The following is a 12714-nucleotide window of genomic DNA, read 5'->3' on the forward strand; positions in this document are numbered from 1 at the left end:
CTCTTCCCCACTGGTCTGAAGTTGGGGTCAAGCATGTCCACTGCTTTCTGGACTCCTGTGGGTCAAGGAAGGAGTCTGGAGATAGAGAAGCACTGGCCTGAGGCTGTGGCCACTGCAGGTGAGCAGAACAGAATGCTCTCCTCTCTGAGCAGTTGATCACATTCATTGTTTCAAGTCAATTCAATTCAGTGAACCTTTTCTGGGCATCACTCATAAGAAAGGCGTGGTGCTCTAGGTTCACAGAGCAGAACAAGATATGATTCTTGTCCTTAAGGAGCTTATAGTCTAGTGGGGCGTATAAAACATGAGCCCAGAGAGCAGAAAGGCCCATCAGATATCTGGATATCTGTGTTGTGATGGAGGTCTGGGCTGCAGGCTGTGGGAACTCAGACAGAGGAAGGAGTGAACCCCCAGGAAGGGCTGCTCTCCGAGGAGGGGCCTAAGGGATGGACGAGCGGCATGGTTCAAAGACAATGGTAGTTGAGATTCTATGGGACAGACTGAGCCTGGTGGCCAGAAGGTACTGTGCGGAGAAAACAGGGGTGCTTCGGCTCGGATGAAAGGGCCTGAGGGGAAGTTCTGGAGGTAGGGCTAAATGGAGGGGTTAGGGCTATGGGAGAGCAGGCCAAGACGGGACTTTTGCCTGCAGACATGAGAAGCCACCAAAAGTGTCTGATCAGGAAGGGCACAAGAGCAGGGCTGGGTTTGGGGAGGCCCTCCTCCAGCATGGTGGTAGTGATGGCAGTGGGGAGACACCTCAGGAAGCAGTTGAATTCTAGGTGAGAGGTAATGGAAGTCTCTAAATTTACTCTTACTGCATAAATACTTAGCCTGAGGCCTAGCTCAGTGGCAAGAAGGATCAGAGACTCTGCTTCTCTTTTGGGGAGGTGGAGAGGTTCTTTTGCCTTGACTCACCCTTCCTTCTGATCAACCCCAGGCCAGATGGAGCTGTCCTTTCCCTCGTGGAGGCCAGAACCTATGAGGAAAGCCAGTTCTCCCTGACCACCCTGTGCCAAAACACACACACACACACACCCCACCACACACACACCCCACCACACACGCACCCCACCACACATGATCCATGCACTTGATCCATCAGGCCAGGTGGGAAGGGAGAGGACAGGAAGGGCAGACCCTCCGCAGCCACCCCCTCCCTCAACTCCGGGCACCTCCAAGCAGCCAGGCCCAGTTTGCATTAGGGAGCAGCTCAGATGATTAAGAACAGGGGAGATAATTAAGTGTCAAGATGATGTAGCCCAACTCTGCAGTCAGGCCAAGGTAGCACAGCGGCTGGCAGGCCGGGCGCAGGAGGCAGTCTCGGGCATGGGCCGCACAGACACCCAGGTGTGTCCTTCAGCTCCCGGCACTGCAGGCAAAAGAGAGAGCTGGCCCAGGGACCTGAGGGGGGCTGGGATGAGAACAAGGGTGCACATCAAGGCACTAGACCTTGAGGGAGTGGAGGGGCAGGTCTCCTACTGGAGGGCCCTGTGCCCCTGCCAGGCCAGCTTGATTTTGGCCCCACACATGGGGGGCATCTCCCTGGCAGTGTCATAGCCCAGGGGTCAGCTGTGAGCATCTCTGTCCTCAAGGAAGCCACTCCTACTCCTGACCATGGGTACAGGGCGGCCTGTTCTTTAGCTCTAAAATGTCACGGTGGTGGGCATTAGCGAGGACAATTGCTGCAGCGTGTGCTGGCGTTATTGGAGACAATCTCAGCAGTAGTTATTGGTGTTCACAGTGATAATACCCAGAGCATTATTGGCATTGGCACTCAGAATATGGACAGCATTATTAGTATCTGCAGCAAGCAGATCTGTGGGGACATTAGTAAAGGACCGATCAGCTGTGACTCTGGGGAGAAAGGAAACCGACAGTGACTGTGAGCCTGCTTGAGACGCCCTCTCATGCCCTGGCCTTGGAAGGATGGAAAAATCCCCAGACTTCTCCTTTGAGAAAGGTGCTAGTCAAGAAGCTTTGACCCTCCCCCTTCCCCCCAAGAGTCTAGAAGATCCTGGAATGAGACAGGTAGACAGACCAGGGATAGATGGGGAAGTTATGTCATAAAGCACCTGGCAGACAGGCCATCCATCAGTCTGAGAAGGTAGATTCCCATTCGGTACCCTCCTGAAATCTGTCCCTCTTCTTGGCTCTAATTATGGGTGGGTATGTTAGAGTCCTTTTTAGGGACACTGCATCACCGAATATTGCATGAGCTGGCTGATGTGACTGCAGAATAGGGACTCTTGTATTTTTTCAGGACCAAAGTCCTTTGCCTTCACCCAGTTGCTTTTGGCCATGGTTTAAAGCATTGCCGTCCATCAGTGGTGGTGAAGTCCAAAACAATTACATAACTTGTCCAAAAATCCAAATGAAGTCATATGGTGTGAGTCTTTAGATCTGTGCAAGGGGAGGTGTGTTGGTATCATCCTTTGATGCATGGGATTGCAGGGGGCCATGATTCTGCCTTCCATTAATTAGGTGCACAATGAATTGTGCAGTTGAGTGGTGCCAAGGCAGTGCAGTCGTACGTTTGCAGGCAGAGCAGGTTGCATGGCTGCAAACAGCCAAGCCCTGTCACTGCCTTTAATAGCTCCCTTCTGCTTTGGCTGAAGCCATAACTGTGAGAAGTGATTTCCTTAGTTCCCCTGCTTGAAGTCCATCGTGTGTTGCTAGGGTTTGACTTGGGGCAGATGAGGGGATTATGCTGTAGGAAGGAGTGGCTCCTGCCCCATCTAGGATCCCAGGCTTCAAGCAAGAGAAGACTGCAAAGGGCCCCACGTAGAAGGAGGATTCGATGGAGTGGCCAGCAGGCAGTCCTGGGCTGGGCAATGTGACTCAGTGGGGAAGGGCTCTGGAGGGAGGCGCAGCTGGGTTTGCATCGTAGTGCCTTGGGCAAGCCTCTTAACCTTCATCAGCTCAGTCTTCCCCTCTGTAAAATGGAGATAGTGACGGCACTGACTTCACGGGGACCATGGAGAGGACTACACAAAATCACGGACATGGAGCTGAGCCAACTCCGTCTTCGAAGATGGCTCACTGTGTGTCTGGGGAGGAAGGCACCATTGGCAGGTTTATGTTTCAAGGGGAAATGAAGTTGTGTCAGAAGGAAACTTTGTGGGCACCAGCACCCTCATCTTGGTGCGGTTCCTTTTAAACAGAGCAGCCTAGGGAAGCTGATGCTGGATAAACCAACCTGGATGGGACCAGGGCAGCCAAGGAAAGATGTCAGCCTCCCTGTGTAACCGGGAGGACCTCTGTCCATCTCTGTTTTCACATTTGCTCTGTGGCCATCCGCTTGGGCCACATGTCATCTCTTATTAGCCTCCAAAGGCATTTCAGATGTGTGTAAATAAACCCAGGACCTCCTCTTCTCCAACACGGAGTCTTCCCTCCTTCCATCCATTGCTGTGTATTTCTGCCCCCACATACACATTTATTTATTTACCTTGGGAAATGTGTGTTTGATCTGTGGACACATAGGTGCTTTCTCACGTGGTTTATGCAGATGTGGGTATTGTGTGTTTTCTGCCTTTCTGATACCTTTGGGTGAAAGGGGACATGGAATGCCATGCATTGGGCAGGCACACAGTTTTCTGGGTAGTGCATACAGGCAGAGAGATGATCAAATGTGAGCAGGTGCACAATCGTGTCCCTGTCACCAGCACCAGGGGATGGGGAGAGTCCTGAGCCAGGCCTGGGTGTGCTCAGGCTGCCTGGTCTTGAGACACAGATGTGCATGTAGAGTTTTGCCCAAAGGCCCATGTCAGCATTACCCCGTTGGCAAAACGATGATCTGTTCTGGTCCTGCCTCCAGGGGGTCCTGGGTCCCACCACAAGGGAGACTGAGGCTGGGGACACTCACAGAGGAGCCTGGTCTTCCAGTCTCTGGATTTACCTCTGGTCTTCGACCTGCCTGCCTTTCACGATCTCTCAGTGTCTGTCTGTCTCTTATTTGCTCTAGTCGAGGTATACACTGATCCTGCCCACATTAGAGGAGGTGGAGGTTTGCATCTGGTCTGGACTTTAAGAGGTATGGGGGCCAGAGGGAACCTGGTGCGGGGGCCAGGGGAGAAAGCTGGGGAGGCGGTTAGAGACTCTTCAGGGAGTGGGTTCCTAAGGGTCAGAGAGCGGACTAGGAGGAGGTGGCCGTCTTCCACTGGAAACCAAAGGCGAATGGAGTCTCAGGGCCTGGCTCACTTCCGCCTTGGGCCCTGCTGGACTGGGGGGCTGAGGCCCTGGTGGCCTGGAGGGTCAGGCCCTCAATGGATGGGGGCACTTTTTCCAGCCCTTGGAAAAACAAAGAGCAGATCGGGTAGTAAAACAAAAGCAAAGGAGACCTGGAAGCACCTGACAGCCCTAATTCATCACGGCCCAAGTTTTTTCCTGTGTTCCCATTATATTTGTTTGTAAAAGTGGAAATCAATTTTGAAGGTAATTTTCTGGAAAGAATGGAAGGGAGGTGGGAGGGCCGGATAAGGCAGAGATGGTAAAAGGAAAAATTTAGGCCAGGCACAGCCCAGGGGCAGCTCTTGGCAAGGTGAAAGAAAATTGCATATTCAATCTCCATCCATGAATCTCCCTCTCTGCTGCCCGCCTCCTGCTTGAAAACAATGAAGGCTTTTTCCCAACACTGGGCAGGGCCTCGGTATCAGCCTCACTTTAACTTCAGGGTCATTAATTCCCTGATTATTGAAGGAGAAGAGAGGGTTGCAGCATCGTCAATTCCAAAGGCACACCCCCCCATGTGATCAGGGCCTGGGTAGGGTGGGGTTGGTGGGGGGGTGAGCCAGGGTGAGGTGAGGTGTTGTTTCGGAAGAGCACAGGGGTGGGAGGGAGGAAGTGGGGAGCCAACTGGACTGGGGGGGTGCAGGAAGCCAGGAGGAGGGGAGAAGAAGGCAGTCATTACTGCATACCTCTGTTGTGTTGTTATTGCAAATTAAAAGTAGCATGTTCCACTCTGCAGCTATCTTTGGGGAGGGAGGGGCACCGAGGGAGGTGGGGGATCTTATCATTGCTTCTTCAGCAGACCAGCCGTGGTGTCACCGTGTGAGGTGACATTTGAATTTACAATTCCGCTGAGAAAAGCCATTAATTCACAAATTAACATTTCTCCCTCTCCCTCTCTCTTTAACACTCTCTCCCTCTCTCACATGGATGTGCAAGCAATTGAAAAGACAAAGGAAATAGCCTTAAGGAAGAGACTTTACTGCTAGTCTGTCTGTGCTGAGATTGCTCCCCCTGCTTCCAGATAGATAAACCAATTACCTGAGCCTCTCTGCTCCTGGCCGCCCGCGATCACCTCCTTTTGTAGGCTGCCTCCATGGCTGGATTACCCTCGGTGTATCTCATTAATGTAAACCAGGCATGCCCTGGTCACCCGGCTCCCTTCCCCACTGTCTTTCTGGAGGGGTAGTGGGAGGAGTGCTGGTATCAGAAAAGGCAGGCAAGGAGGACCCCAGGAGAGAGGAGAGACTGCCCCTGGCCAGCTGCCAGGCTCTGATTCTTTGGGTGTCCATGGCCTGGACCTGCAGTCCTGTTGAGGGGGTCAGCAGGTGAGTTCTCTGTGGCAGGTTTGTATGGGTGGACATTTAGAGGCAGAGGCAGGAGTCAGTTCTCTGGGGCCCACAGGGCCAGTTCTCTCTGACCTTTTGGTCCAGAGGCCGGGGGCTGGCGAAAGCAGAGAGGGGTCTGAGTGCTCCCTTCATGAAAAGATCTTAGGGATGTTTTGCTGAGTCTGCAGAGCTGAGAGGGCCTAGAAGGCAAGGTGAGGTTGTGCTATGTTGGGTAAACAAAAGGAGGTTGCACTGATTCCTTAACCTAAACTCGGTACTTGGGCGCAGTTATGTCTTTTTGCCAAGAAACCCTTAAAATCACAGCCGAACCCAGCCATCCAGCTCCTTCTTAGAGAAGACCCCCCAGGAGCATGGACCCACGGATTCTGGGCTCTCACACCTCTGAAGTGAGCTTACATCATGGGCGTGGTAGGGCCTTTTTGACTTTTCCTCTCCTCCAGGCCCCGACCAGGCACTGCAGGAAGACAGTAGATTGGCAGAGGGAAGTCAAGCAGAGCTTGAGTTTCTGTAAGGAAAATGCTTCTGTGGATCATTGTTGGAATGATAGGATTTCACACACACTGCCTGCTACCTAGCACAGGTCACAGACTCTGACCCTCCAGGAGCTAGGTCCTCTGAAAGTTCAGAAACCAGATCTCCATAGAGGGAATCATCCATCCAGACAGGTACCTGACCTTACCTTGCATGAACAAAGCTCAGCCTATGTTCATTTTCCAACAAATATTCAAAACCTGGCTGCTGTCCATCCAGCCCAAGAGCGAACTAAGGTCCAAAGGTCAGCATTCACTAAGACACACACGCCCCCCAAAAATCCACTTCTGAACACACATTCATTGTTATGATTATATCTTCCTAGTAACCTGGGATATTAGACCATTCGTACTTGAGGGGGGAATTTTTCTATCGTAGTTGGATCGCATATTTTAGCTAAACTCTCAGGGTAATGTTGGCTACGAGCCTGTTGAACACCAACCAGGTCATTATACAGGGGTAGGTTTAAAGGTTTTATTAAGACCTTTGCCTTGGGCCCTGTGTACACCTGAACATACCTTTTTCAGTAGGGAGGAACCAGGGTTTAGCCATGACTGTGTGTAGCTGACGTAGGTGCGTGAATTTGTACATAAATACCTGCGATTATACCAGCGAATGCAGCTGAGTCGTTAACCACCTTAGTTTCCCAGCCAGTTCATGCTGCTGTGGATGAAGAGTTACATTTTGTTGTTTGAGGAAGTATGTTAAGGTTTAGCACAAAAGCATGTATTTTTTTTTGGCAGAGTGCCAAAAAAGTCAGAATGGATGGGTCGACCCCACTCCCCAGGAGAGAAGGCACAGACTCGCATTGGAGGGGCTGTGTGTGACCCTCCACCACTGGAAACTGGGGTGGCAGGAGTGCAGTACGGGCACTGGGCAGAGGCCTTGGGTCCTCCCACCCCTACGTCTGTATATGCACACCCACCTTGTCAAAATGTCTTCACCCCCTTGTCTTCACTCGGCAGCTCCCTTCAAGCCCTGCAGGTAGGCATTGTCCTCCTTTCCCCATGGGCAAGGGCACCAAGCAAGAATTCCGCTGCCTCAGCTCTGCCCTTCTCCCTCAGGCGGGGCCATGGAGGGAAGAGCTCGGTGCTGGGCTGCTCCTCAGGCCCTTCTGCAGGAAGGCTTGCCTCCTCCAGGCACCATCTCCTCTGCAGGCCCACGGGCAGATGAGAAGGGCAGGGTCCTAGAGGATCCTTCAGAAAAAGTCAGGGAAAAGGCATCCTGGGAGACCCAGCCCTGCCGCCTGCAAGAGGAATGGGTCCCAGTAAACTCTCAACCATGGTGTCTGCACCAGAGGGGCGCTGGGGCCCAGGGAAGCCTCCCCTCACCTCCACCCTGCCATCACTTGCCTTCCTCAGGGCCCTGGTGGCCAGTAGGGGTCTCTGGGACCCTCCCCTTCTGCCAGGAGGGTTGGGGGAGGGCTGAGAGACTGATCACGAGCCTCAGAGCAGAGTTGCTGCAGAGCCAGTAATTCAAACCATCCTGACCCTTCGGTGAACCCAAACCTGCTGACCTTGACAGCCCCAGACAAGGGAGGCCTCACAGACCTCAACCTGCGTGGAGGCCTCGCCTTCTCTCCCTCCCTGCCTCGGAGCCCATGGCCCAGCCTTCAGGTGGCTCCTCATTTGGCCTTCCCAGCAAAATGTCAGCATCCCTCCCTCCCCTGGGGTGCCTGCCCGCTTGCCTCAAAGCACCCTTTGTGCTCATTTCCACTAGAGACAGGCGTGTAGGCATCTCACAGGGTCTCTCTGGGGCTAGGCTGAGGCTTTCTCCTTCAGATAGAGCTTTTACAACATGCATGCCTGTCCTCCTCCTGCCCAGACTTCAGCTTTTTCAGGAGCACTAGCCACATTGCGTGTGTGTGTGTGCCTGTGTGTGTGTGGTCTGGGTGCACATAGGGGCAGAGAAAAAATGTGATCGAGACAGAGCAGACAAGGGGAGGAAAGAAAAGCTGGAGGAAAACAGCCCCAGGAATCTGCATTAAAGTAAATGCAGGTTATGAAGTTTATGCTTTCCTCATGGGGAGAGCTGGAGTTTGTCCAACAGCCTCTCCAAGTCTGCCAGACAGCTCCCGAAGCAGAAAGTGCAGGCAGGAGTGCGAGCAAACCAGTGACAGAGGGCAAGATGCACGGACTCTCTTTCTCCCTCTCTCTCTCTGGCTCTCACAGATCCCTCTCAGCCCCAGCAGACGGCAGAGCCTGTGATGAGGGATGCGGATAAGTGTTTGGTAGGAGGGTCCCCGGGAGCTTCCCTGCCCTCTTACTTCCCCACCCCCATCTCCATCACTTGTACAGTGTGGACTACGGGGTCAACCAGCTTATGGAAGCAGCTCTGGGAGAAGGGCAGTGTGGGTGATCTTGAGGTCCTGGGAAGAAAAGGGACCAAAAAGTGGTCTCCCAGGAACCTGCCTGTATTTCTGATACTGGCGATCCATTTTTCTTTGATAACTTGGTCTAGACCAATGCAATACCTCGCGGCTACTGAAGACAGCTCTGAAGGAGAAACTTAAGAATCTCTTAAGGAGAAACAATCAGAGACAGTATTTTTTCTGGGAATTCAAAGGAAATAAATGTTTGACCAGGTAGGCTATAGGAGTGCTCAGAGGGACTTACAAGCAAGCTGGAGTCACTTTCTTGACTCTTCATCATGTGCACAAGCACCTGGGTTCATATGTGTGTTCACTAATAATATGTAAGTAGGCCAGAATCCTTAGCTTTAGAGGAAAGGGGAGTGTGAAGAAAAATGACTGGAAAGGGAACTATATAGCAAAGGCCTTAGCTCTGGCTGGGGAGAGGTGGAAGGGACAGAGGGCAACCTCCAGTCTCTTGTCCCTGTGCTTCCTTGACATGCCTGGGCTTAGAATGGGCAAGAGGAGAAGCCTACCCCCCCCACACACACCTCTTCCTGGGAGCTCCATGTCCCTACTCAAGTTCTTCCAGGAGCTGGGACAGAGAAAGACGACAGAGATGGAGTCACCTGAAGGTAGGAAGTCAAGGAGGAGGGGGTACAAGGGAAGGGGAAGGGTGGCTAGAAATCGCTGATTGAGGAGGATGCTCTGGGAAGCCAGGAGACCTGAGGCATGGAGCGAGGCAGAAACTACGCAGGGATGGCTTTTGCCCTTTCTCTCCTCTTTTCTCGCCTTCTCCCTCCCTTCCCATCCTCATCCCTCCCCTCTTGCCTCCACACATCTTTATTGGTTCCAGTAATCGCGTTGATTTGCATGTCAGGCAAAGCCTTGCTACACACACAAAAAGAAAACCCCAGCCGTGGCGGTGTGGCAGTGTCAGCTCTCGTTGTTGTTCGACAGTGTAAAATTAAATTAATAAAGCCCCCAACACAGGAAAACATAACAGGAAATTAATGGCCTTTACTGTCGCTCTGATGCAGTCATTTGCAACCCTGCTTTCCGCACCAAAGACTTCATAAATGCAAGCAGTTTCTCTAAACAAGCATACTTAGAGCGGCCTGGTATGTAATTTTTCGCCTTGCTTGTGTCCTTTGAGCTAACAAAGCCCCCTTCCCTTCTGGCTCCAGAGAGGTTTCTAACTGATTCTGGCCGCAGCTGGAGCCCGGCCCCAGGCAGAAGGCCCCAGCCCTCCGGAGAGCCCAGACAGGACTGAAGGAGGCCTCAGGTCCCACCCAGACAGAACCCCAGCCAGCCCTCCTTCCCCGCCAGTGGCCAGTGAGCCCAGAGCCCCAGCCTCTGCCTGCGGCCAGCAGGAAGGCACAGCACATACTCTTGGCCAGGAACGTTGATCACTCTGGGGAATTCACCCAAATCCACCCCAAACTCACCCCTCTTCTTCCTCTCTGCAGCTGTTCTCTCTCCCACTACCTGTTTGCTCCCCTTCCCCCACCTGCTCACCCTCCTGCTTCTTCACTGGAGGTCACACACACCATGCTGGCAGTGTGTTGGCAGCAGGAGCCTGTGCACTTCTTTTCTCCAAACTGGAGGCTAACTTCTTCAAAACAGGGAAAGTAACTGTACCGATATCATTCTCTGGGATTCTAGGTCTCCTCCATATATCCCCCTTCTCCCTAAATGATCATTCAGTCCATCCCTCTGTCCACAGGCATATTTCGCACAAACAGTTTCAGAGAACTGAGAGTCTGTGGGATACTGAGAAAGCTTTCGCTGACCTCTTTGGGGATCTCTGTGGGCGGAAGTTCCCACTGTGTTGGGATGTTTAAGAGAAGCAAATATCCAAGATGTGTACCTCACAGCACTTACAGTCTTTGGGGAGGCAAGGCTTGCCTAGATCAGACGGTAAGCTGTTAATTCAATGCTGAGCCACGTGGCTGAGCTTTCAGTAGGAATCCAGGCAAGTGGCTAGAAGAGCAGGCAGGAAATGGAACTTGAAGCTGGAAATGGCTGAAATATGGAGAGGCTGTCCCTAGGGCTGTCTCCCCCACGGAGGGAGGCCAGTGGCTGGGCTGAGAGTGGTGACAAGGAGGAGTCAGATTCCTAAAGGTCATCTGGTCTTATCTGCCATGGACATAAAACTCTCCACAGCAGCAGTTCTTCCTGACAGGTCACGGCCCCTGCCTGGACACAGGACCCAGATGGACAGTTGTCACTGGTAGCGACATGGCCTTTGTACTGAGTCAGTGCAGTGGTAAGGGGAGAGCATGGGACTTGGATCTTGATGTCTGGATGTGGGCTTCATCTCCGCTCCTTGCTTGCTCTGGGACCTTTGGCTGATTTCATAATCTCTCTGCATCTGTTTCTTCATTTTTAGAACAGATAAGAACACTTACCACATAGAATGGAGGACAAGATCTCCATGCGACAGTCCTTCTCTCTCCCCCTCCTCCCTCCCTTCCGTTCATACCATCTGGTTTAATGAGCATCTGAAAAGACACTGGGCTGAGCCCTGGGTGGATTTCAATTTCTCACATGGTGTGGTCCCTGCGCTTAAGGGAGGTCCTTCACCATCCTGGTTACCCATCTCTGGATTCATTCTTGACCGTTAAAGTCCCTCTTAAATGAACACTGAACTCCAGAGACAGTCTAGCCAAAGCCAAGTACAGTAGAACCCTTGCCATTGTCCATCTGGAGAGTCTACTTCCATAATGTAGCCTAAGATTACATTCGATTTTTTAGCAGCCGTGTCAGACTGAAGCTCATATTGAGTTCGTGGTCAACTAAAACCTCGAGATCTTTTTCACATCAATTGCTATCAAGCCAGGTCTACCCCATTCTGCACTTGTGTAATTGATTTTTTAAAAACCTAAACATAGGGCATTCCATTTATCCCTGTTGAATTTCATCTTGTTGGTTTGGGCTCTTAATTTCACCCGAATAAGATCTTAAGGATGTCTTCTATGTCATCATCCAAGTAGCTTTTTTTAAAGTTATTTTCCTTTAAAATAAAGGAAAGCCACAAAGCACACCAGTGGAGCTGTCCCTCCTGGCTGCTTTAGGAACTATTGAGCCCAACAACCATCAGCCATTTCTTCATCTTGTTCATAAAGTTAGAAAGATTTTCTGTGAAATGTTAACATTTACTATATCTGCAGTGTTTTCTCAATCAGTTAAAAAAATCCAATATAAGTTGATGAGCAGATTGAATGTCTGCTATGGATAAAGCATAACAGAACTGACTTCACAAAGAGGTAAACAGGAAGGATGCTGTCCTTGACCTCAAAAACCTTCTAGTCTAGTAGGGAGATAGATAGATAGTGCACACCATTATACAAGCAGATTGTGATAGATCTATAATCAAAGTATAATGTGCGAATGATAAATGTCAAGAAAGAGGGAGTCAGTAGCTTCTCACCAGGGCAATGGAGGAAGTCTTGGTGGGGCTGGCATTTGACCTAAATAATGATAACTAGTTAGGGTGCTACAGCCTACTCTTGGTGAGTGTATGCAGTCTCCATGGTATCCCTCTTTTCTAATGCCCACAAATTAACTGCATGATATGCTGTGTGTGCTGTGCTAAGTCGCTTCAGTCATGTCTGACTTCTTGGTACCCTATGGACCGTAGCCCACCAGGCTCCTCTGTCCATGGGATTCTCCAGGCAAGAATACTGGGAGTGGGTTGCCGTGCCCTCCTCCAGGGGATCTGCCCAACCCAGGAATCGAACCCGTGACTCTTTCGTCTCCTGCACTGGCAGGCAGGTTCTTTACCACTAGTGCCACCTGGGAAGCCCCTGCATGGTAATTTATTCTAAAGATTTCCAGACCCTAATAGTAAATGTATTAGAGTGTTGTTTGCATAAGCTTACCTTTCCCCCTTTTTGGCTATGGCATTGATCTTGTCACTGCCTTGCCCTTTCATTGTGACTGCTCAAGGGTTATCAACAAAAAATTTAGGATCCTGTCCACCTCACCCCACCACCCTGCCCTACCTGAGGTCCTGATATTGGAGTTATTTGAGCCTGGGAGAGGTAACCCAGTTGAAATGGTTAAGAGTTACCCACCTGGCTCCCACCTGACTAGGCGTCTCCTGCTGGTCTCATTTTGGGGATTCTTTTCTTTGACGGGGAAGACAAAGTCAAGCCAGGGGTTGAGAAGTTCTGCCTTCTCTTTCATTTCTCTCAGAATTACCTCCTTTCCTGAGCACTGAGCCTAAGCCTGCCTTCCTTTTTGTTCTTTCTC

At 51.3% G+C, this 12714-nt stretch overlaps 1 protein-coding gene across 14 annotated transcripts in view; it reads left to right on the plus strand.

The window, feature by feature from the left end:
• PAX2 (paired box 2) overlaps positions 1-12714 on the plus strand; it is a 94561-nt gene that overhangs the window by 50027 nt on the left and 31820 nt on the right. For 11 of the 14 annotated variants that reach the window (XM_040254484.1, XM_040254483.1, XM_040254482.1 and 8 more), the window contains one exon: positions 3965-4033. The exons of the other annotated variants lie outside the window; for them this stretch is intronic. In XM_040254484.1, coding sequence (XP_040110418.1) covers positions 3965-4033 — 69 coding nt within the window. The remainder of the gene's footprint in view (positions 1-3964; positions 4034-12714) is intronic. 14 annotated transcript variants of the gene reach the window in all.

The sequence above is a fragment of the Oryx dammah genome, unplaced genomic scaffold (assembly GCF_014754425.2).
Source record: "Oryx dammah isolate SB20612 unplaced genomic scaffold, SCBI_Odam_1.1 HiC_scaffold_14, whole genome shotgun sequence".
NCBI classification, from domain to species: Eukaryota; Metazoa; Chordata; class Mammalia; order Artiodactyla; family Bovidae; genus Oryx; species Oryx dammah.